The sequence below is a fragment of the Callospermophilus lateralis genome, chromosome 8, assembly GCF_048772815.1.
Source record: "Callospermophilus lateralis isolate mCalLat2 chromosome 8, mCalLat2.hap1, whole genome shotgun sequence".
Taxonomy (NCBI): Eukaryota; Metazoa; Chordata; class Mammalia; order Rodentia; family Sciuridae; genus Callospermophilus; species Callospermophilus lateralis.
The window spans coordinates 18,977,274-19,000,766 of NC_135312.1; the positions used below are offsets into that span (position 1 = coordinate 18,977,274).

Below are 23,493 nucleotides of genomic sequence, written 5' to 3' on the forward strand. Positions count from 1 at the left end.
GATCTTTATTAGACTGTAGAAGTTCTTTTTGATTCCTTTTGTTTTTTTTTTTTTAAGAATTCTTACAACTTTTATTGGGTAAAGGGGAGGGAAGGGAGGGAAGGGTGCACGGGGGCAGGAAAGATGGTGGAATGTGTGACTACACATGGTGTGATGCTACATCGTGTACAACCACAGAAATGTAAAGTTGGGCTGCAGTTGTGTACAGTGACAGCATTCTGCTGTCATATATACCTAATTAAAATAAATAAAAAATTCTTACTGTCATAGGATACTTGATTTTTCAAGGGCTATTTTCTGTATCTGGTGTATTGGTTTTTCTTTTTTTTAGACTGTTAATATGGTGACTCCATTGATCGAATTTATTCATTAAAGCAACCTTGCATTCCAACCTTACATTCCTACCTTATGTTCCGAGATTAACTATATTTAGTCATGATTATTTACTTACTAGTACATTGCTGGTTTTGATCTGTGATATTTGTTAATTGTTGGGAGTTTGTGTTCATGAGGTATATTGGTCTGTAGTTTCTTTTCTTTCTGGTTCTGGTGTTGGAATAATGGTGGCCTCATGGAATGCATTGGGAAGAGGCTCCTTCTCTTTAGGTTTCTGGGAGACTGTGTGTAGACTTGGTGTTTCTCCACTTCCCCTTATTTGCATTGTTTTCAGTGGGGAACCTGATGTCATTCTTTGTTCCTCTGTACATAAGGTGTCTTCAAGATTTTTTGTTTATTGTTGAGTTTGAATAATTTTTTAATGTATATTGTAGTTTCCTTTGTGTTTCTGTTGTGGTTGTCTGAGTTTGTTGGATCTTTTGAGAAGTTTTGAAAATTTTCGTCCACAATATTTTCCAGAACTTCTGTTCTGCCCCATTTGGGGACTCCATTTATTCTTATTGGGGCCCGTTGATGTTCTGTTTTGGATAGTTTTTGACAGCATTCCTTCACTACAGATCTTTTCTTCTGTAGGCCCTAAATTTCTGTTTATTTTTATTTTATCTATAGCTTATTTTTTTCCATTTCAGACAGTTAAAAAAATTTATAGGTTTGATATGGTCCTTTGCTATATTTCCGTGCATGTATTATTTTATTTACTTTTAATTTTTTTGGAGCTGCGGAAGGCACCTGGGGCCTGGTGGGTGCTGAGCACTTGCTCTGCCACTGAGCTGCAGCCCCGCCTGTCACGGTCAGGCCCTTGCTTTCCTCTGCTTTCTTGAACACATGGAATGTAGTTACGGTAAGGGCCTCTGTTTCTGATTATATCACCTGTCATTTATAGTTTGATTTGGATTGATTTATTTTTTCCCCATAGTCACAGTCATGTTTTCCTGTTTGCCTACCTGATAATATTTATTTATTTATTTGGCACAGAGGTTTATTTAGGAAGATAGATACACATTCAAGGGAGAATGCAGGCTCTCTTGAGAGTGAGAAGCAGCTTTACCTAGTCGTATTTGATTGGGTGCTGGCAAAGTGAATTTTACCTTGTTGCACATTGGATATTTTTTTCTTTTACTTTTTTTTTTTTTTTTTAATTTGTGGTGCTGAGGATTGAACTTAAGGCCTCAACCATGCTAGGCAACTGCTTTATCACTGAGTCACATCCCCAACTCTCCTTTACATATTTTTGACCTTTGTTTTGGGACACTGTTAAAATACTTTTTGGTAGTTCGATATTCTTGAATAGGATCTCCTGAACTTCGTACAGGGTCCAGAATAGTTTGTCCACTGTCAAGCCAAGGCTGTAGGCCAGCCCCAGCCAGGTCTATTCATTTGCATTTACTTTGTGGTTGCTTTGTGCTAAAACAACAAAATTTCTCTGTTTTAACAGAGAAAATATATGGCTTGTCAAGCTCAAAATATTTACTGTCATCCTTTACAGAAAAAGTATGCTTTTATTTAATTAAACAAATACTTTAATTTTGGACACAATATTTTTATTTATTTTATTTTTATGTGGTGCTGAGGATTGAACCCAGTGCCTCACATGTGCAAGGCAAGTGATCTCCCACGGAGCTAGAACTGCCATTGGACTGCTTTTGAAAATTTGTTGTTAAGCTTTTTTTAGGCAGGACAGAGCAGTTCCAGGCCTGTTTTTTTTTCCCCCCCTTTCCTGTGCAGTACTGGATATTAAACCTAGTAGTGGTCTACCACTGAGCTCTATCCCCAGCCCTTTTAATTATTAATTTTGAGACTGGGTCTCAATAAATTGCCTGGTCTGGCCTTGAACTTGTGACCTGACTACCTCAGTTTCTCAGGTTACTGGGATCACAGGGGTGCACCAGGGTACCTGCGGGGATGTTTTTCCACATCACTGAGGCAGGACCCGTCTGAGCACTTGACCCACTGCTTGTGCATTTTGAGAGTTTTGCTCTCTGGCTTATTTGTGGACAAACTATTTTGGGACCTGTGTGAGTGTTCTGGCAATTTTTTCACTTGCTCCTTTCCAGTGGTTCTCTCCTTAGTCTTTGGTATTTCTCCACTTGTATGTGTGGAGGGCATCATCAGTAAACCTGGGAGTGTGCTCCCTTTTCCTGCACCGCATCCTGTTCCTCTCTGGTGTGCAGCTTTCTGCTCTCACATACTCTGTGAGGAGTGCTCTGCACTTGAGTTCTGGCTGTCTTAGGCTGCCCAAATTCTCTACTCTGTCACATCAGTTAATTGAGCTTTACTTTGGGCTATCAGTTGTCCAATATTTTAAAACGGTTGTTTCATATATTTTGTCTGCTTAAAAATTTTTTGAAAATGAAAACAAAACATTTTTTTTTTTTTTTTTGAGGGCTAGGATGGTAAATCTAGCCTTAGCTACTCTGTCAAGGCCGAATGTGGAAATCTTCAATAGGTACCATTTAGTGTTGAAGGGGAGTACCAGTAAATGAAGTGTGTTTGTTGTTGAGGAGGGGCTTCTGATGCTTTCCATTTGCATTTCATGTCTTGGGGGCCCTTTCCTACTGACATTCTTACTTTGAATTACTAAGAAGTTTCTTTTAATATCCATCTCTCTTTTTTTTTTTCTAGTCATGGATAAATCTGTCAAAAGAACACTTATCATAGAAATCGAAACATTTAAATTGCTGGCACGGTAGCTGATTTCTTGCTGTAGCCATTCAGAATATCTATTTGTCACTGCTGTGGGTGCTTTGAAATGAAATTGCTTGAGTGGAAAAAGTTTTAATACTCACTCAATTCCTTATTAGGTTTACAGGTTCTACATTATAGTCCCCAAATTTAGTTCCATTCAAACTGTTGGACTCTTGTTAAATTGTAGAATCCTTTAGTGCACTATTTAACATGCCTAAATTTAGATATTTCTCATCCTCTGTAGTCACCAATAATCTTATTTATATTCCTTTTGTGTTTTTATTCTGTTTTCATCACATATACAAAATCAGCATTTAAAATTTTTTTTTTTTAGTTATAGAGGGACACAATATCTTTCTTTATTTATTTTTTATGTAGTGCTGATATCAAACCCAGTCCTCACACATGTGAGACAGGCAATCTACCACTGAGCTACAGTCCCAGCCCCCCAAATCAGCAGTTTTAAAACATTCTGACTTTGATTATCATTTTCTTTCTTAGATGGTCTCTAGTAAAATGAACGGAAAAATAAAAAAAGAAATGGTAACTTTGGAATCAAGTATCAGAGTGACTTTTGAGAAAACACGTGGGACATCAGTCAGGTTCTTTTTAAGGCTTTACATATTGTCTTGCTGTCAGGGTTTATGCTTGCTTCAGCCTCCATCAGTATTGCTGAGAGCAGAAGAGAACATCTTTTCTTTTAGGAGGTAGTTTTTCTTTCTAAGTATGCCATAAGAACTTGAAGAATGATCTTAATTTCTCATTTTAAAATGACTGTCAACTTGAGCCAGACTGTTTAACGCTTCAAAGTTAGAACACATGGATTTGTCAATAAATTTAAACATGATAGTAGTTGCCATTACTACTAAGTTGTTTGAGTAATATATTATATTCACATTTTAAATGGATATTGATCTTCATTCAGTGACTAAATTGGAGCATCTCAATTCTTATGAAATTGCTGATTCGTATCCACTTTGTAGCTATATAGCTAGACATAAATTCTAGCCATCATTCTACAGATTTTTCTTACCTTTGCTTCTTTATGCAGTATTTTTTAGGATAAAAATAAGAATACTTTTTGGGTACTAAAAATAGCAAAAATACATTGTCTTTATAGCAACAAACCTAAATGCAGGAGGATTATAAGTTCCAGGCCAGTCTCAGTAATTTACAGAGACGTTATATAATATAGCAACAAACCTAAAATATACTACTACTCTGTGTTTCATTGTGTCTTGAAGGTATTTGAGGTTTATTGAGTTGCCCTTGAGTCAGAGAAAGTTCTGTCGGAGCTGTCAGCAGTTGCTATTACCAGATGACTGGGGGGATCATCGTGAGCATCAGATGGTGGGTGATGTCTCTGTCACCCAGTTAAGAAGGCCCAGTCAACTCCTTTATCCGTTGGAAAACAAGAAGACAAATGCCCAGTACCTGTTTGCTGATCGGACTTGTCAATTCCTAGTAGACCTCCTTTCTGCCCTGGGATTCAGAAGAGTACTGTGTGTTGGAACACCAAGGTATGTTCTATGATTGTTAAAAACTTTTTTCTGTCACTATTATTTAAACTGTGGGGAGATGCATGGAGTTGTTATTTGCCTATGTAGGGTATGGCATGAAGCTTTTGAGTATTCAAAGGAGGTGGAAAACAGGGTCCCTCTCTTGAGTTTGCCACCTGTATTCCATTTGAGAGAAATCTTTGTAAAATTCTTTTTGATATACTTGATAAGAGACACTTCCTTATAAATAAAACATACTTCTATAGGAGGCGCTTTCTGATTTGAGATCAGAATTGTTTAAAACATGAAATTATGAAATATCTTTGTTTCAAAAGAGTTCAGCCCTTTTAAAAGTATTTGCAAAACTGAAGCCTTGGTTAGCCTGCCAGGTTCTCTTTGGAGTTTCATTAAAATATCAGAGAGATGAGAGAAAGTTGATGGATTTTGTTGTTTGTTTGCTTATTAACTATGACATTTGTAATTTCTTACTGAATTTGCTTTTGCTAATTGCTTTAGGTTGCATGAGCTGATCAGGTTGACAGAACCAGGTGATAAGAAACCTCATATTAAAAGCCTTTTATTGGACATTGATTTTCGGTAGGTTTACAAAATGTAATATTTATTCTCCTTTATTGTCTCCTGTTTCTTTTTATGTTTTTCTCCTCTTAATTGTTATAATCTGACACGTCTTTTTTTTTCCTGTTTTATTTTCAGCACTGGGATTGAACCCAGGGGTACCCTACTACTGAGCTACATCCTTAGTCCTTTTTAATTTTTACTTTTGAAACAAGGATCTTGCTATGTTGGTGAAACTGGTTTCAAACTTGCAATCCTTCTGCTGGGATTACAGGTGTATGCCACCACACTTGGCCTGACACAACTTTTAATTAACAATTAAAAATAGTAGTTGGTTATGAAGAACCTTTTTAATCATGTAAGCTCAATATGTGATCTTCCATATTTCAGTAGGGAAGCAGTTGATCTCTCTCTTTGCTTCCTAGATATTTTTCTATGAATGTGTTTAGTTGTGACATAGAGGTGAATTTCTTTTTTTTTTTTAATATTTATTTTGTAGTTTTAGGTGGACACAACATCTTTATATTTATGTGGTGCTGAGGATCGAACCCAGTGCCTCATGCATGCTAGGTGAGGGCTCTGCCACTGAGCCACAACTCCAGCCCCTAGAGGTGAATTTCTGTTGAAGGAAGTTTCTTCTCATGTACTTAAGGTCAAAGATCACATTTCTAGGATTTTGCTGGGTGTGGTGGTGCACGCCTGTAATCCCAGTGATTTGGAAGGCTGAGGCAGGAGGATTATAAGTTCCAGGCCAGCCTCAGTAATTTACAGAGACCTTATATACTTTAGTGAGACCCTGTCTCAAAATTAAGATAAACAGTGACTGGAGTTGTGGTTCAGTGGTAAGGGTGCTGACCTGGCTGGCATGTGTGAGGCCTTGGATTCGATCCTCATCACCACATATAAATAAATGAAAAAAGATTCATTGACAACTAAAAAATGATTTTAAAAAAATAAGGTAAACAGGACAAATAACCAATAAATAAAGATTTCTAGTACTTTGTTTCATCAGCAGATCTTTGAAGTGGGGTCAGACATTTTAAAATATATTTTACCAGATAATGTCATACTGGCTCACTGGCTACTCCTGATGTGAAGGGAATGGACAGGTCCCAAGGCAGAGGACTGGCTAGCATCTGATTCCTGTGGAAGAATGTGATAATTAAGTCGCCTCTGATGTGTTGGGTCATACACGATGAGGCAGAGCAAGGAATATGCCAAGGTGCCCCGCTGGTGGGTATTTCCAGGAAACTGACCTTTGGTTGCTAACACACGGCACCTGTGTTCACCTCCTGTTCCTGTGTTCTGCAGAACTGAACATACTCCTCCTGGTTTCTATAATTGTTTGAATCCCAGGAGTTCATGGTGGCTATATATACACTGTGCTCTTAGCATCTTATAATCTTTCACAAGATTCGAGAACAAGAACATGTTCTTAATGCGTTATCACACATGGTATATCTTTTTATTTAGATCCAATTGGAGCATATTTGGCCAATATTCCAGTATTTGTTGGCGAGAATCTATGAAATCAGATATGCTTTCTCTCCCTAAAAACAGGGCAGACTGATTTTTAAAGTGTAAAATGTTACATTAAACAGTATTACTTTTGTAATTTATTTTTCTTTAGCTTTCTAAGTCATTTTTTTCTGCTTCTTTCTTCCCTCCCCTTTCCTTCCTTCCTTCCATCTTTCCTTTTTTTTTTTTTTTTTTTTGGTGTGTGTGGGGGGTCCATACATGCTAGGAAAGTGCTCTACCACTGAACTACATCCCCAGTCCCTAAATCAATTTTATGTTGCTTGAAATAAGCAACTGCATTTTTTAGACCTTACTTATACTATCTCATTCCTCATTAACAGCGTTTACCTGTTATCTATTGATTTCTTGTTAACAGGACTAGCACAGTTAGCTAAAGTCTGCTCAACACAAGTGATCCTTGGCAAAATGATAATACAGATTTCTTTGTAAAGACAACTTAGTTTTTTAAAGTTGAAATAGAATTCATATCATGTTTTTAAGTGGGTTTTGTATGTATTCACTGTATGTGGAATCATTATCATTCTCTACTTCTAGAATATTTCCATCACACTGGAAATAAACCCTGTCTTCACTTACCTTGGTAACCACTTTTGTCTCTATGGCTTGTCCGTTATGGACATTTGGTATGGAATCACTCATTAATGACCTTTGTGTCTGACTTCTTTCAATACTCATATGTATCTTAGTGCATAACAACCTCATTACTTTTATACCAGAAAATATTCCACCCTATGGGTATGTCAATTTTTCTAAAAATTCTATATTCGTTTCCTAAGGTTACTATAAATGCATTGTTTTAAAGGTAGAAGTTTGACTACTGGGTTCTTATCATGTTGATATTAATGGTAGCTGGTATTTTCTAAATTGTGTGTCCCACGTCAGGTGTATTCTAACTCATTCCTCATAATGTATAGGATGGAGGCTGTTATTATCTTTGCTTTCCAGATGAGTAAACCGAGGTACAAAGAAGTGAAATAAAGTCACAGTTTGTAAATGGCTAAGCCAGGATTCAAACCCAGGTAGTCTGGCTCTAAAAATTAGGTTATCCTCTGGGGATAACTTTGCTTTTGAACTTGTATATAAGCCTCTCTTATGTAGTCTATCATCTCTCTCGTGATCCCTCTCTCTCTTTCTCCCTCTGCCCTCCCCTCTTGTGCCACAAAGGTTTTCAGATAAATTGAAAACTGTTTCCAGGTTATTTATATATTTAGAGTAAGGTACTCATACAAGTTGGAAATCTTTGGTTGGTTCCAGAAATCTAATCATGTGCAGGAACTATTGGTTTTCATTCCTGGGGTCTAGGACCCAGCAGGCCTCAGTCCAGGCGAGAACCCAAGCCTCACATTGTGTCGTTAGTGCTCTTTCTCTCCTGTTCTTTTTCTGTGTAGACAGTTTTCCTTTGTATGCTGGGACTTTGTTGACAGCACTGTTAAATGTGTACAGTCTCAGCTTGCCAGTGTGATGGTGGAAAGAAGCCGTCTTTCCCAGGGTCTGCAGCAGCAGAACTCAGGGAGTGCAGTCAGCTTGCCTGGGTCACAGCCATCACTGTGCCTGGGCCAGCCCTGGACCAGCCACATAGAGTAGGTTTTCCATAGGTAAGAGGTGCTTGACTGAAAGAGGGGAGATTCAATTGCTAGAGAGAAGAAAAAAATAAATAAATAAAACAAACCAGATGTCCATAATCAAATAATTCAGGACAAAATACACAGTTTTCAAGAACACTCTCTCCTACTTTTGGCACCTTCAGTGAAAAGCATACAGTGTTATCTTTCTAATAGTATATAGTTCTTTGAGTTACATTAAAAGTCATATAATGATTTTGATTTTTGTAACGGCAAGATTTCTTGTGGTGGATTTGGGCATTATGCCTCAGGCCTGTAATCACAGTACTCTGGAGGCCAAGGCAGGAGAATTGCAAGTTCAAGCCCAGCCAGGGCAACTCAGAAAGACAAAGTTTAAAAAATAAGAAAAAAAAAAAGGCTAGAGAGCATCCTACGGTGCAATTTCTAGTATCCCCCACCTACCACAAAATAGTTGTGTTGGAATGATTTATGCAGAAAGAAACTAAGAAGATGCCTGTCATGTGTCAAACCCTGGGTTCTATCCCCCATACCATACCCGTCCCCCCCAAATGTATATATGTGTGTGTCTGTTTATATTTACATATGTAAGTATATAACATATATATGTAAATTTATTCTGTACACACACACAGAGTCAAGGAAATTGTTCAAATTGCAGGACTATCTGGTTTATATTATCTTAGTTTTTAAAGGAGAACGATCTTTAATTCACCCAAAACATTCTGGATTTGGGTTTTTACATTTTTTTAAGCATATAAACATTTTTAAAAGTAGATTCATATAGTATTTTTTTCCACTTGCTATATTTTAGGCATATTTCTTCTTTTTTAATATATATATTTATTTTTTAGTTTTCGGCGGACATAACATCTTTGTTTGTATGTGGTGCTGAGGATTGAACCCGGGCTGCACACATGCCAGGCGAGCGCGCTATCACTTGAGCCACATCCCCAGCCCCAGCATATTTCTTTATTTTTTAAAAATGTATTTCAACACTGACAAAACAGTAGTTTTCAGTATCTTGTCAAGGTTGTAGAACCATCATCACTAATTCCAGAACATTTTTATCACCTTTGAAAGAAATGCTCTCCTAGTGATCAGTCTCTTCCCATCCCTCAACCCCTAGCCTTGGGCAGCCGTGGTCTAATTTCTTCTGAGTATTTCATATGAGTAGAATCATACAGTAGATGATCTTTTGAGTTTGGCTTCTTTCACTTAGCATAATTTTTTCAAGGTTCATCCATGTATCAGTACTCCATTTTTCTTTTATGGGTAAATAATATTCCACTGTATGGATATAGGGAATTTTGTTTACCCGTTGCTGTGGTTAGGGTGTTAAAGATATCCAGAGGTCCATAAGTTAAAGGCTTAGGTTCCAGGGTGGTGCTAGGGGAAGTTGGAGGAGTGGCCTCGTGGGAGTCCTTGGTCAGGGTTTGCCCTTGGAAGGCAGGTTTTGTGAGACTCCTTGGCAATTCTCACAGAGAATTGTTATAAAAGCCTGAATTTGCCCTCCCACCCCCGCTTCTGTTTTGATATAGTCAAATTGCTACATTGGTCTGCACATGCAGCCACCGTTTCCATCTCTTTTAGGACATGATGTAACTAAGAGATGGCCACCAAATTACTTTCATCCTGTAAAACTATGAGTTAAATAAACCTTTTCTCAATGTAAAGTTAACTTCCTAGGTATTTCATTGTAGTGACACAAAGCTGACTAATCATCCATTCATTAGTTGATGGATATTTTGGTTGCTTTTACTTTTTGACATAGTAATACTACTATGAACATTTGTATGAGTTTTATATTTGTATAAAATAGACATGTAGTCTGATCTTTTGTGTATTGTATTAGTTTGTAAGAGCTGCCAAAACAAAATACCACAGTCTGTGGCTTCAGCAACAGACATTTGTTCTCTCACAGTTCTGGATGCTGGGAGTCCATGATGAAGGTGTCAGCACATTTGGTTTCTCTCAGTCCCCTCTTCTTGGCTTGCCTTACCACTGTCTCCTCGCGGTCCTTAATGCACACTCATCTCTGATGTCTTTGTGTCCAAATTTTTTCTAAAGGCCTCATTTTACCTTAATCATCTTTCAAAGGTTCTGTCACTCATAGTCAGATTTCAAAGTATTGGTGATTAGGACTTAACATAAGAATTTTGAGAAGACACATAACAGGCATACCTAGAGGTAAAATTGCCTGGGGTCATATGGTAACTTAACTCTATTGAACCATTTTTTTTTTTTTTTTTTGTGATACTCAAGGTTGAACCCATAGATGAAATTTGAAATTTAACTACTGAGCTATATCCATAACCCTTTTAATTTTATTTTGAGACAGGGTCTTGCTAAGTTGCCCAGGCTGGCCTCAAACTTTGAATCCTCATGTCTCTGGGATTGTAAGTGGGTGCCAATGTGCCAGGCTAGGTTTAACTTCTTGAGGCTCTGCCAAACTGTTTCCCAAGGTGGCCATGCCACATTCTGTTCCCACCAGGATGTATGAGGGTTCTAATTTCTCATGTCCTTGTCAATGCTTACTATTCATCTTTTTGAATTGCAGCTCTTTATGGTTTTGATTAGCAATCACTGATGACTGGTGATGTTGAGCGTATCTCCTCATTGCCATTTGTTTACCTGTTGGAGAAATATTTATTCAATTCTTTACCCATTTTTAAGTGTTTACCTTTTTATTGTTGAATTCAGAGAGTTCGTAATATATTCTGGATATTAAACCTTCATCAAATTTACAATTTGCAGATATGTTCTTCCTTTTTTTGTGGGTTGTCTTTTCACTTTGGTGAAGTCCAGTTTTCCTCCTTGTGTTTTAGGTGTCATGTGCAAGACATGATTCCTAAATCCAGTCATAATATTTATATCTATGTTTAATCCTAAGGGTTTACAATTTTTGCTCTTACATTTAGGTCTTAGATCTGTTTTTAGCCAGTTTTTATTCGTGCTTTGAGGTAGGGGTTCATCTTCTTTCTTTTGCATGTGACTCCTCATTGTTCTTTTCCCATTGAATTGTTGTGACACCCTACTAAAAACTAAGTGACCAGGCTGAGGAGTGTAGCTCAGTGGTAGAACACTTGCCTGGTATGTGCAAGGCTGTGGGTTCAATACCCAGCACTACAAACAAACAGAAAATAAATGAATGAATGAATGAATGAATGAATAAAATGGCCTACATATCTTAAGCAAAACTAATGATCATAAGTATACGGATTTATTTTTGGACTCTATTCCACTAGTCTGTTTCTATTTTTATGCCAGTCCCACATAGTTTTTATTTATATATTTTGCTTTATAGTAGATTTTGAAATTGGAAAATGTGAGTCTTTCAACTTTGTTTTTTTCAAGGTAGTTTTAATTATTCTGTTTGTTTTTTTTTTTTTTTTTTTTTGCATTTCCATGTAGATTTTAGGATCAGCCTGTCAATATCTACAATTTTTTTTTTTTTTTTTTTTTTTTTTTTTTTTGGTGGTACTAGGGATTGAACCCAGGGGTGCTCAACCATTGAGCTATGGCCCCAACCCTTTTTATATTTTATTTTGAAAAGGGGGCTGGAGATATAGCTCAGTTGGTAGAGTGCTTGACTTGCATGCACAAGGCCCTGGGTTTGATCCCGAGCACCACACACAAACAAAAAATGAATAAAACAGGGTCTTGCTAAGCTTTGCAGAGGCTGGCCTCAAACTTGTGATCCTTCTATCTTAGCCTCCCAAGTCAACTGGAATTATAAGCAAGTGCTACTGTGGCCACCCTACTGAGATTTTTTGCATATGGTTTAAGATTAATTTAGAGATTATTGCTATTTTAATATTGTCTTCCAGCTAGGTGTGGTGGCACATGCCTTTAAATCCAGTGACTTAGGAGTCTGAGGCTGGAGAATTGCAAGTTAGTGGCCAGCCTGGGCAACTTTGTGTTTCAAAATAAAAAAAAGGCTTGGTGGAAGGGAGGGGATGTGGTTCTGTGGTAGAGTATTATCGGGTTCAATTCCCTGTACTGCACCCATCAAAAAAAAAAAAAGAAAGAAAGAAAGAAAAGAAAAAGAAATTTGGTCTTTTAGTCCTTGAACATGAGATTTTCACACTTACTTCGTCTTTTGTAATATCTGGGGGCATGGAGTGTACCCCGTGTGTGGTCTATGTTTACAGTATGATGGAGCTGTGGTTGGTTCAGATTTCTCTCAAAGACTACACACAGTTAGATCAGGAAAAGAATCTAGTGAGTATGAGTGGCAATGAATAATTACTTTGGATACTTTGGTTCTGGTTTCTCATTGCCTGATGTAAGATCTGTCCCAGGCTGCAGGACTGCCTCAACTCCAGCCTTCTCCATGTGGACTATAAATAGCCTTTTCAGGGGTTGTTAGATATGAAGTTAACATTTGCTAAGATGGATTTCTATGTGCTCTAATTTTAGCATGAAAGATGTGAAACTCTATTTGGCAAACTATTATCCAAATAAAGTTATATCAAAAAATGAATTTCTTAGGTTCATTTTATGAACTAATTTTAGTCAGCTCTTGATTACATTTCCTGTGGGTAGAGCATGTTTCACACTTGGTAACTGACTCTCATTTAAAGAGAATGAATGGCCAAATTAAATGAATGTCCTTTTGAGCTGTTTCAAGTGCATGCTTTTCTGATTGGTTTTATTTGCTTTATTCAATGGAGAGAGTAATTCTTTGTGACCAATTTCATTTTAAGAGGGGAATGTTGAGTGATTTTTTTTATAATTTAAAATATGAATAATTATGCTCCCTCGTTTGTACTTGATGGAAACTGAGAACTGAAGTCTCTTGGCTTTTTTTTCCCCCTCTTTCTGGCTTTGCACACTGCTGCCCAGAATGTTTTGGACAGGTGTGCTGTACTGAATTTTAGGCAAATCAAATTTTCTCTTTTAATTTTCAAAAACAACTCTTGTATCTCTGTCAAGAAATGAAAAAAATGAGATTAAATTAGAAGGGGATTCTGTTTTCCTTTGCTTTACTCCCAAGGCAGTGTAAGAAACAAGAACATCCTTGAATAATAGTTGACCCATAGCTGTGCTAGTATTGAAGTACTTTTTAAAAAAATTGGTATTTAAAATTTAGTTAAATAGGAAGATGTATTTGTTTACTGGTGATTATTAACATTGCTTTACAGATTCTGGAATGTTTATTAGGTTACAATATGTGGTTTAAATATTTTTCAGTTATCCAAGCCTTTTGTTTATTCAGTGCAAATTAATGTTTTATGAAATTAGCAGATGTGCTAACAGTATCATAAATGACATTACAGTATATTTTACAGAGAATAGTGAACAGCTGTTACTCTATCTCCACAAATTAGGAAGAAAAAAGTTTAGGTTATATTTTGTTGAACATAAAAGTAATTCTGTAACACAAGATACATTAAGACATAAATCTTCATGGCTGATATTTACTAAAAAAAATACTATTTAGCATTTTAGTATATTCTATGTAGCCAGTATGAAACACTTTACATACATTATCTCATTTATTCTGTGAAGTCCTCTGAGGTAAAAACTTATTTTCCCCATGTTTCAGATGAAGAAGCTGGAGCTCACAGAGGTTCACTAACTTCCTGTGGTTGCCCAGTGTGTAAGGGAACTGCTTACAGAGATTGAAACCAGGGGTCTGACTGTAGAACCTGTGCTCTTGACCTCAGTGGAACAGGAAGGGAATAAGCCTGGGCTGTCTGTCCTAAGTGTTCATGGTGGACACTCAGTTGGTAATGGGCGGGGCAGGTGACTGAGAGTAACCATACAAGCAGAGAAATGCCACTCTCATGGTTTGGTCAGATTTCAAATGAAAAAGAATGTGGCTCTGATTTTTTCATTCTTTCCAATGGTTTGTGAATCCCAAGGAAGATGGTGTGATTCATCTATGAATTACTTAAAACAGACAACATTCAAAATTCTTTTATGATAACAAAGTTTTCTATATTGTATGAAAAGCTTGGAAATCAGCACAAAAGACCATAAGACCTGTTTGCATAAATGGGGAAAACAATACAGATATAACTAAGAGATATAGAAAACTCAGCTTTGTAAGTAATCAGATAAGTGCAAATTTAAACCATAATTGGTAAGAGTTTAGCCCGGTAAATTAGCAAGAATTTATAAAATGTTAATCCCCAAAGCTGTTATTCTCATTCATTGATGATGGCATTTTAAAGTAGTACATTAGAAAAATAAAATAGTTCATTCAGTAAATAAATGTCCCTCTTTTCTGGTACTAATTCAATAAACATGAATGCCCATACTTCTTTTTCTCTGATATTGAGAAGCATATTTTATTAAACTAATCTGCATTAGACAAGAAAAATTGCATTATTTCTTTTTTTTTTATTAACCACAGAAGAAAATAATTAACAGCTGGAGCACAGAAATGTTGATTTAGTGTTTTCCTTAAAATTATTAACCATGAGAGATATATTTTAATTGCTAACCAACTGAAAGTTTAAATTGTATAATAATCTGTCAGTAATCCAGTTGCTTATATATAGTCTCCTGGTCCACAGGAACATGTGTGTTTCATGTATGAGGAGTCTATACTTTTCTCACTGGTTTATTAAACTTGGGAAAATAATTTCAGTTCATTATTCATTGTTAAGAGTCCCTGAAACTTTTAGAAAGTGTTATTTGTTTCAAAAAACTAAAAATCATGAAGTTCATTTTATGAAAGTGATTTGTAGTTTAAAAGTGTAGTTTAGGTGGAATTGCAAGTTGGTGCAACCAGTATGGAAAACGGTATGGAGATTCCGTGGAAAACTTGGACTAGAACCACCATTTGACCCAGCTATCCCATTCCTCAGTTTATACCCAAAGGAATTAAAAACAGCATACTATAGTGATGCAGCCACAGCAATGTTTATAGCAGTTCAGTTCACAGTAGCTAAACTGTGGAACCAATCTAGATGCCCTTCAGTAGATGAATGGATAAAGAAGCTGTGGTATTATAAACAATGGAATATTACTTGGCATTAAAAGAGAATAAAATCATGGCATTTGCAGGTAAATGGATGGAAATGGAAAATATTATGCTAAATAAGCCAGTCCCCAAAAACCAAAGGCTGAATGTTTTCTCTGATATGTGGATGCTGATCTATAGTGGGGATGGCAGGGAGCATGGGGGGAATGGAGAAAATTTAGATAGGGCAAAGGGGAGTGAGGGGAAGGGAGGGGGAATGTGGGTAGGAAAGGTGGTGGAATGAGATGGACATCATTACCCTCCAAGTACATGTATGAGAACACGATATGTTGTGACTCTACTTTGTGTACAACCATGAAAAATTGTGCTCTATATGTGTACTATGAATTGAAATTCATTTTGCTGTCATATATAACAAATTAGAATAAATAAATTAATTAAATAAAAAATGTAGTTTAGTTAATATTTACTTACTGTGTGGCTGTGGCTGGACAAGTAATTCCAATAATAAATTATTTTACAGGTATTCACAGTTTTATATGGAAGATAGCTTTTGCTATTATAACATGTTTAACCATCATTTCTTTGATGGAAAGGTAAGGATTATTACCCTTATTTCTTGCTTTTCTTATTTCAGAAAAACAAATTCAGGATTATCTCCTTTGTTATCTTTCTATCAAGGCCCTAGGTTCAATGAAAACAAAAACTATATTATTGGTTGGGATTGAAAAATGAGTCTCCTGATTTAATAAATACAGCACTCTTTTAATTTGAAACAATTTAGCTTTGGGACACATTATTTTTCAGCCACGATAGCCATTAAAATAAAGTACTGAAATAAATAACGTTTAGAATTAGATGTGTTTCATTGTTTCCCAGAGTTTATGTGGTTAGTGATAACTGGGATTTGAGAACTGATCAGATGAGTGTGAAGGAGGGTGGGGAGTTTAAAATTGCTTGACCTTGTACCATAAGGGACTACTCAGCAAGGGCTGTGGCAGTGGGAAAGGGGGGATAAGGAGGGCACTGTGCAGGCATTGCCCCAGTGGAAACAGGACCGAGAGGGAGGAGCTAAAACTGCCTTGTGCACAGCCTGCAGCCATTTCTCTCCCATCCTCCAAAACAGAGCAGGGAGGCTTGGAAGGGATGTCTGGAAACGTGGCTGTTGTGGAGCTGGTGGGATATTGCTGTGGGGGAGTCCAGATGGCCATTTTCAAACTGCAGCCGGGAGGACAGGTCATGACAGTGATGGGAAAGTAGGCAGAGTGGTTTAGGGTGTTTCGGTATTTGTTTTTAATACCAAACTATGATTTTCCTTTTTTATTTTGAATAATAAATACAAATAAGGGTAAAATTACATTTAAAAAACTGTTGGCTAGAAATTTCACTTATTTTCAAAAAGTATCATGTTGTTAGCCTTTTTCTAGGAAACTCTGCAACTTACTATTGAAAATTTATAGAATTACCTTGTAATAAGTTTTTGAAATAATGAGTCAGATAAACTGCTATGGCTGAGGCCCACTTTATCTTTGCTCAAAGAATATAGTGGCCCACCTCATCTTTCCTTACTCTGTATTTTAGCAGCAGCCTCTAGCTAGCCCTGCAATTGTAGAGATTGATCTACAGAAGACTGTTCATCAGTCTTTTCCTGCCTATGCAGGAAAAGTTTCTCCATGGAGATTTGCCATCCCTTGGCAAAATATCTGCCTGTTCACCAGCATCTCTGTGGCTCACAGGGCACTCAGGTGCTGTACCTCAGCACTTTCTGGTCCAGTTGCTTAAAAAGCAAGAGTTCCCCTCACAGGGATTTATCATAGCAACCCAGTGTAAAAGATGTTATATGCCTTAATGGTAAGGGGGCTTCAAGGATGCCAAACTAATTAAGATGCCAGGCACGCCCTGTAATGAACTGAGGTGAAGGGAAGAGCCCAGTTGCTGTGGACCTTAGCATAAGCAACTTCTGTCTCCTAGAGGTAGCCAACACTAGAACCCTCAGAACTCATGAAGGCCATGATTCTTGATTCTTACCTGCAAAAAAATATATATTTTTTATGTTTTCTAATAAGCTAGGAGTTTAGGCATTGCTAGCTTGTGTATTAGTTAGCTGTTTTGTAGCCTAAGAACTGACAAGAACAATTAGAGGTGGAAGTTTATTTACAGCTCACAGTTTCAGAGGTCTCGGTCCATAGACTGTCAGCTCCGTTGCTCTGGATATAACATGACGCAGAACATCATGGCAGAAAGGTATGGAGGAGGAGGCAGCTCAGGACCTTGTACTAGGAAGTGGAGACTCTCACTCAGCATGGACAATGTATAAACCCAAGAGCATGCGCCCAGGTACCTACCTCCTCCAGCCACACCCCACCTACTTTCAGTCCCCACTCAGTTAATCCCTTCAGGATTGATGTGCTGGTTTGGTTAGGGTTCTTGTAACCCAGTCATTTCCCCTTTAAACCTTGCATCGTCTCACATATGAGCTTTAGGGGGATACCTCACATCCAAAATAAAACAGCTTGTTTTATTTTCTTTCCTTCTATTTTTAACTCTAAGGAATTTAGAGGGTTTCAATTTCATCTGTGTCTTATGTCCTTGCTCATGTTAGTGAAATGGCTATACTTTGATGTGCGTCCTCTGCTTTAGGAGTTCTACCGGGAGGTCATCCTTGTCCCTTGAATCATTTGGATCTTCTTTTGATTTAGTAGTAGAACAATATATATTTTATTAGAACATACATGTAGTTATTGAAGTTTAAAATGCCATTATACTTTAAAGTCCTGTGCCAATTTACTTCTGTAAACGGGTACTTGAAAAAGGGCTTCCAAGTGGACTGGAGATGATATGATAGGTATAGCTCTTATTAACTTCACCCAGAGCAAAAGATGATAAAAATCCTAGCTAACGTTGGCTTTGCATTTACGGAACACTTACATCATCCTTTTGGGAAGGTGCATTTCCAGCCTGGCTTTGTGTTGAGAACTTGTTTGTTTACTTACTGTGCATGTTCAAATAAGCCTGTCATTTATCTGATCCTCAAAAACATTTTTGACTGGTAATTTGTGGCTGTTATTGAACTGAACTCATGGTGGTGGACAAGTCAGATAGGAGAAAAACTTGTCTTATTCTTCTTTGTGTCCCCAGGGTTTAGCAGTGTCCCTGCTCCTGTTTGTTGAATTGAATTAAACATTTTAGATAGTTTTCATGGGTAATGAGTTTCTCTCTTTTAGGTTACTAAATTTAGTTTTTTAATTTAACCATTTGAAATGTGTAGTTGTCTGATAGTGATGGTATTTGAATTTGCAATTTAAAAACCTGCTTATCAAGGAACCCAAAGATAAAATCTGAAAGGTGAGGGGGGCAGGCTAAGACAGGCTTTGGATGTCACTGAGGGACTTTGCAGTGGCAGGGTGACTCCCTTAAGTTTCCAGGACTAAGAGTGAGACTGAGTCTAATGCATTCTCCTCCAAATAGGATAAAGTGCCTCTCTCCAGTCCTAATTTAGAAATGAATTTTTATTTTATTTGTTGCAGGCTGCCCTTGAAGTATGCAGAGCATTTTTACAGGAAGATAAAGGTGAAGGAGTCATTCTGGTGACAGACCCTCCTTTTGGTGGCTTGGTTGAACCTCTGGCTAATACATTCAAGAAGTTAATTGCTATGTGGAAAGAAGGTCAAAGCCAAGGTGTGTAATTTTTTACTGACTACAAAATAAACAAGTATCTACTTTCTGTCAAATTTTAGCCAAGCTCAGTGAATCAGAGCACTGATAGGAAATGCATGTCTCGGGCTATTCTCTTTTTAAAAACACACTTGCTTGCTGATGGGGCAGACTTCATTATCGTAGTACACTTTGTATTATCCTAATCATATGTTTTTAAAATGGCTTTTAGGTAAAATACCTTTGGAAGAACATCAATGGCTTGTCATTTGTTCAATAAATATTTACTGAGTGGCTGCTGTGTGCCAGATACTGTTTAGGTATTAGGAATACATAAGTGAATAAAGTAGACATATGTCTGCCCTACAGGCCTTACATTTCCTGTTCCTAAAGTCTTGCCCAGAGCTCTTAAGAGGCCACCCAATCTCAGGCCCAGATCTCTGAACCTTGCCAAGAGATGTGTGGAAATAGGACATTCAGTAGGCTAGTAGTAGTGGTTATTGAGGACACATAGATTCTTGCCCTAGAGGTGGGTTAATGAATGGGGACAATTATTCACTTTAGAGTGGATTAGGACTTCAAAGCATTTTACGTAATTATCTAATTAGGTAGTACATTCATATTTTTAAGATACAGCTTCTAGCTTGTGAAATGATAAATATGAGAAAGTCAGGAGTTGCGGGATCAAGCTTCTCCATTAATTGTGCTACACAACTATTGTGTTTTGGGACACAGTACAAGCAAAATCTGAAACACTATCAGACAACTACACATTTCAATATTTGCTGTTCCTAAGACCATTAATCAGAGTGGATAAAGTCAGTGTTTTGTTTTAGATATAAAAGAATATTTCCATTAACCTTTGGGAAAGGTCAAGTTATAAATGGCATAGTAGTAAACATTCTCTTTTTTGTATGAGAGAGAAATGTGTTTCATGATTGAAATTTCTACCAATACCAAAAGTTTTTCAATTAAAGTTGTTTGTTTTGTTTTTTCTTTAATATTGCTATCTTCTTTTCTTTTTCTTTTTTGTGATCCATTAGATGAGAGTCACAAAGAGCTGCCCATTTTCTGGATTTTCCCTTACTTTTTTGAGTCCCGAATTTGTCAGTTTTTCCCCAGCTTTTGCATGCTGGATTACCAGGTATAGTAAATATTTTGTCTTCTGGAATGGTTGGGGAATGGATATTTTGCTTAAATAAATATCCTGACAAAGACTGTCCATGATTTTAGTAATTTAAAATACTTTGAGCTGTGTCATACATTAAAATTATTGCCATGTATAACTTGTCCTGTGGTTCTTAATGTCTATAATCCCTAGGTGCTTGTTAAAAATACAAATTTTAATAATTTTAGATTATTTCATTAACAGCCTTCTTTTTGAACTACAGGTTGCTTCTCTACCTTTAAGGTGCTGTAAATAACACTGCTGTAAATAACTTTAATGCATATAATTTTTTCTAGTTTTTATATAACTTCCTTGAAATAGATTTCTAAAACCGAGATTACTTTCTCAAATTTAATAGGCATTTTTTATAGCTATTGAGCCATTCATATTAACAGGTTTCTTTCCAAAATGCATAGCATAAGCCATTTTAACCTTGACTTTTTGAGCTCTGCTTCAGGCAAAAACTACATCATAATTCCTCTCAAAGCTGCTTACTCTCCTTTTTAGGGCATCCAGTTTTCTGTTTCTTGTCTTAGTTTCTGTTTCTAGAGTTGACATTTGTGATACAGAGATAGCTGATGTATCCTGGAGATGTTAACTAAGTAACTCCTTCCAGCTTCCAGTAGCACCTGCTGCCTCTGGCAGTAAGTCACCATCTAGTGCAATGCTTGGCACTTGGTAGGTGCCCCATGTATGTCAGATGGATAATTAAATGGAAAAAAGCATGAACTGTGGATTTGAAGAGATCTGGGTTTTAATCCTGGACTGACTACTTGACTTCTGTCAAACTCATCGTACCTGTTAAATGAGTACACTGATAACGAATATCTGCTTCAGAGAGGATGCACGAAAAGCCTGAACCCCGTCCTCAACCCTTGCAAGTGTAGAGTAGAGGCTATTGCTGTCAGCAATGTTGTCATTTAGTTAGTCCCACGATGAGGCAAATCTCTTCCTCTGGCCCTGTTTTTTACATGACATCTGAGACGTAAATTTAGCTGAGCTGGGTGCGGTGGCACACGCCTGTAATCCTAGTGGCTTGGGAGGCTGAGGCAGGAGGATTGAGAGTTCAAACCCAGCCTCAGCAAAAGCAAGGTGCTAAGCAACTGAGTGAGACCCTGTCTCTAAATAAAATACAAAAAAAAAAAAAAAATAGGGCTGGGAATGTGGCTGTCGTTCAGTGCCCTGAGTTCCATTTCCCAGTACCATCACCCAACCCCCCCCCCCCCAAAAAAAAAAATTGGCTAAGACAAGGTCCCTCAGATAATGGTTGCATCTATACTTAGATAAGTGTTTTCATGATGGACAAGAGTTTGAAATGATAACAGGGGCAAGAAAAGGAGTTCTTTAAAGCAGTGGCTAAGAGAGTTTCAAATGGCATAACCTCCTGTGCTGCTTACTCGGGCAACCTGTGTTACCAAGAACTTGAGGAAATATCCAGGGATAGTTTGATGAATAGTTGCAAGGCCCAAGTTTATTAGAAATAACTATAGGGGCTGGGGATGTGGCTCAAGCAGTAGCACGCTCGCCTGGCATGCGTGCGGTCCGGGTTTGATCCTCAGCACCACATACAAACAAAGATGTTGTGTCCACCGAAAACTAAAAAGTAAATATTAAAAAATTTCTCTCTCTCTCTCTCTCACTCTCTCTTTAAAAAAAGAAAGAAATAACTATAAACAATTCAGTGTATTGAAGAAAAATGGTTCTGGTCAGCCGGGCACAGTGGCACATGCGTATAATCCCAGTGGCTTGGGAGGCTTAGGCAGGAGGATCAAAAGTTCTAGGCTCCTCTGGGCAACTTAGCAAGACTCTCCCTCAAAAAGAAAAAAGTGTCATGTAGCTCAGTGATAGAGTGCCCCTGGGTTCAAACCTAGTGAGTGTGCACATGTGTGCGCACACATATACACACACAGGTTCTTGTTAGATCATGTGTCTGACAGGGTAAAAAGTCTTTTTTTTTTTTGAAAGACGAGTGACAATAAAATCTATAAAACCTAAGTTTTTTCATGAGTCCTACTAAGAGTAAGAATAGTTCTGCTCATTATGTGCTCATGTTGGAGAAACTGATTTCACTACATATCCTGGTATATTAATCTTGTTTACTGTATCTCCCTTTGAGATTTTTGCATTTCTTTTTTATTTTTGAAAATGTCTCTGGACGTATTGTTATTTCATTTCTGAGCCTTTTGCTTTCTTCTTTTGTTACTTTAACTTCATTTTCTGGTACTTTTTTTTCTTTAATATTAGCCTTTATCAAATGAAAAATTTGAGTCTTCTCTCCTTCTTCACAGATCTTTCTCCATAGATCTTGATTAGGCATGTTTTTCTGACATTGCTGAAAATGATTGTAAGCCCTGAAGCCACAGTGCAATAAAAAAACCAAAATCATTAAATCTCTTTTTTAGGAATACTTTTCAGATAAATGGAAGGAATAAATGATACAAATATTCATAAAATATAAATTATGTAGGCTTGTGATAAAGCACTTGATAAGTGCAGAATAAAATAGTTATCAAAGACCTAGAAAACCAGGAGTTATTATGAAGGACAGATTATAAAGGAAGGATGTAATAATGAAAAGAAATTTTGATTTAAAGTCAGTGTCATTTAGAGGCTATTTAATCTTGGGGGAAGTCACTTGATCTTTCCAGGTTCCTGTTTCCCTACCTGTAAAATAAAATGATTGAGCTAAGGGTAGTGGCACTACTTCGGAGGCTGAGGCAGGAGAATCACAAGTTTGAGGTCAGCCTCCGCAATTTAGCAAGATTCGTCTCAAAATAAAAATAAAAAAATAAGAAGAGCTGAGAATGTACCTTACAGTTATAAAGTCTCTGGGTTAAATCCCCAGTACCGGAGTGGAGGGGAGAGGAGTTGTGTCTGGGAAAAAGAAAGATTTAACCAGAAAAGGGATGGTAAATAAGTTTCACTTTTAGTGCTAAATCTGATAAATGGAAGTGACTTTCTGGATTTGTTGAGGCTATCAGCCTCAAGCAGCAGAGTAACATGATTGAATAGTGATGTCTGCCATCGATTCAGAGTCAGGGAGTGGCAGTGTTCATGTCCTAAAGTTACCACTTGTGAATCCGGTGATCTCACGTCTCTTCCTCATTGAACATTCTCTTTTCTCTTGTTTCTGTTTAACCTGGGACATTTACCTGGAGTGTGGAAGGTATAGCTGTTTGCTTTTGTCAAAGCTACTCTTTTGTGAAGTGAGCTGCGTAGAAAACTTTCAACATTAGCTTCATGGTCAGAAAAGAAACTCTTTTGACAGGAATTTCTGGGAAATTATTGCACATTAAAAGATGTCAACTAAAACCTTGAAAAAAAAATAAATAAAAAAAATAAAACCTTGAAACTCAGTATATAATAAACATTTATGAAAGCGGGGTAAGAGACACATGGGAATTTTAACTAAGGGCTACCTAAGATACGGGGAATATAACTGAAAGATTTACTAGAAGC

The 23,493-nt window shown here is 37.2% G+C and overlaps 1 protein-coding gene across 3 annotated transcripts in view; it reads left to right on the top strand.

Annotated features, from left to right (window-relative positions):
• The window catches only part of Zcchc4 (zinc finger CCHC-type containing 4), a 48,880-nt gene that overhangs the window by 13,277 nt on the left and 12,110 nt on the right, over positions 1 to 23,493 (top strand). For all 3 annotated transcript variants that reach the window (XM_076864876.1, XM_076864879.1, XM_076864880.1), the window contains exons 4-8: positions 4,326 to 4,601; positions 5,097 to 5,177; positions 15,736 to 15,808; positions 18,740 to 18,890; positions 19,910 to 20,010. In XM_076864876.1, the coding sequence (XP_076720991.1) occupies positions 4,326 to 4,601; positions 5,097 to 5,177; positions 15,736 to 15,808; positions 18,740 to 18,890; positions 19,910 to 20,010 (682 nt within the window). The remainder of the gene's footprint in view (positions 1 to 4,325; positions 4,602 to 5,096; positions 5,178 to 15,735; positions 15,809 to 18,739; positions 18,891 to 19,909; positions 20,011 to 23,493) is intronic.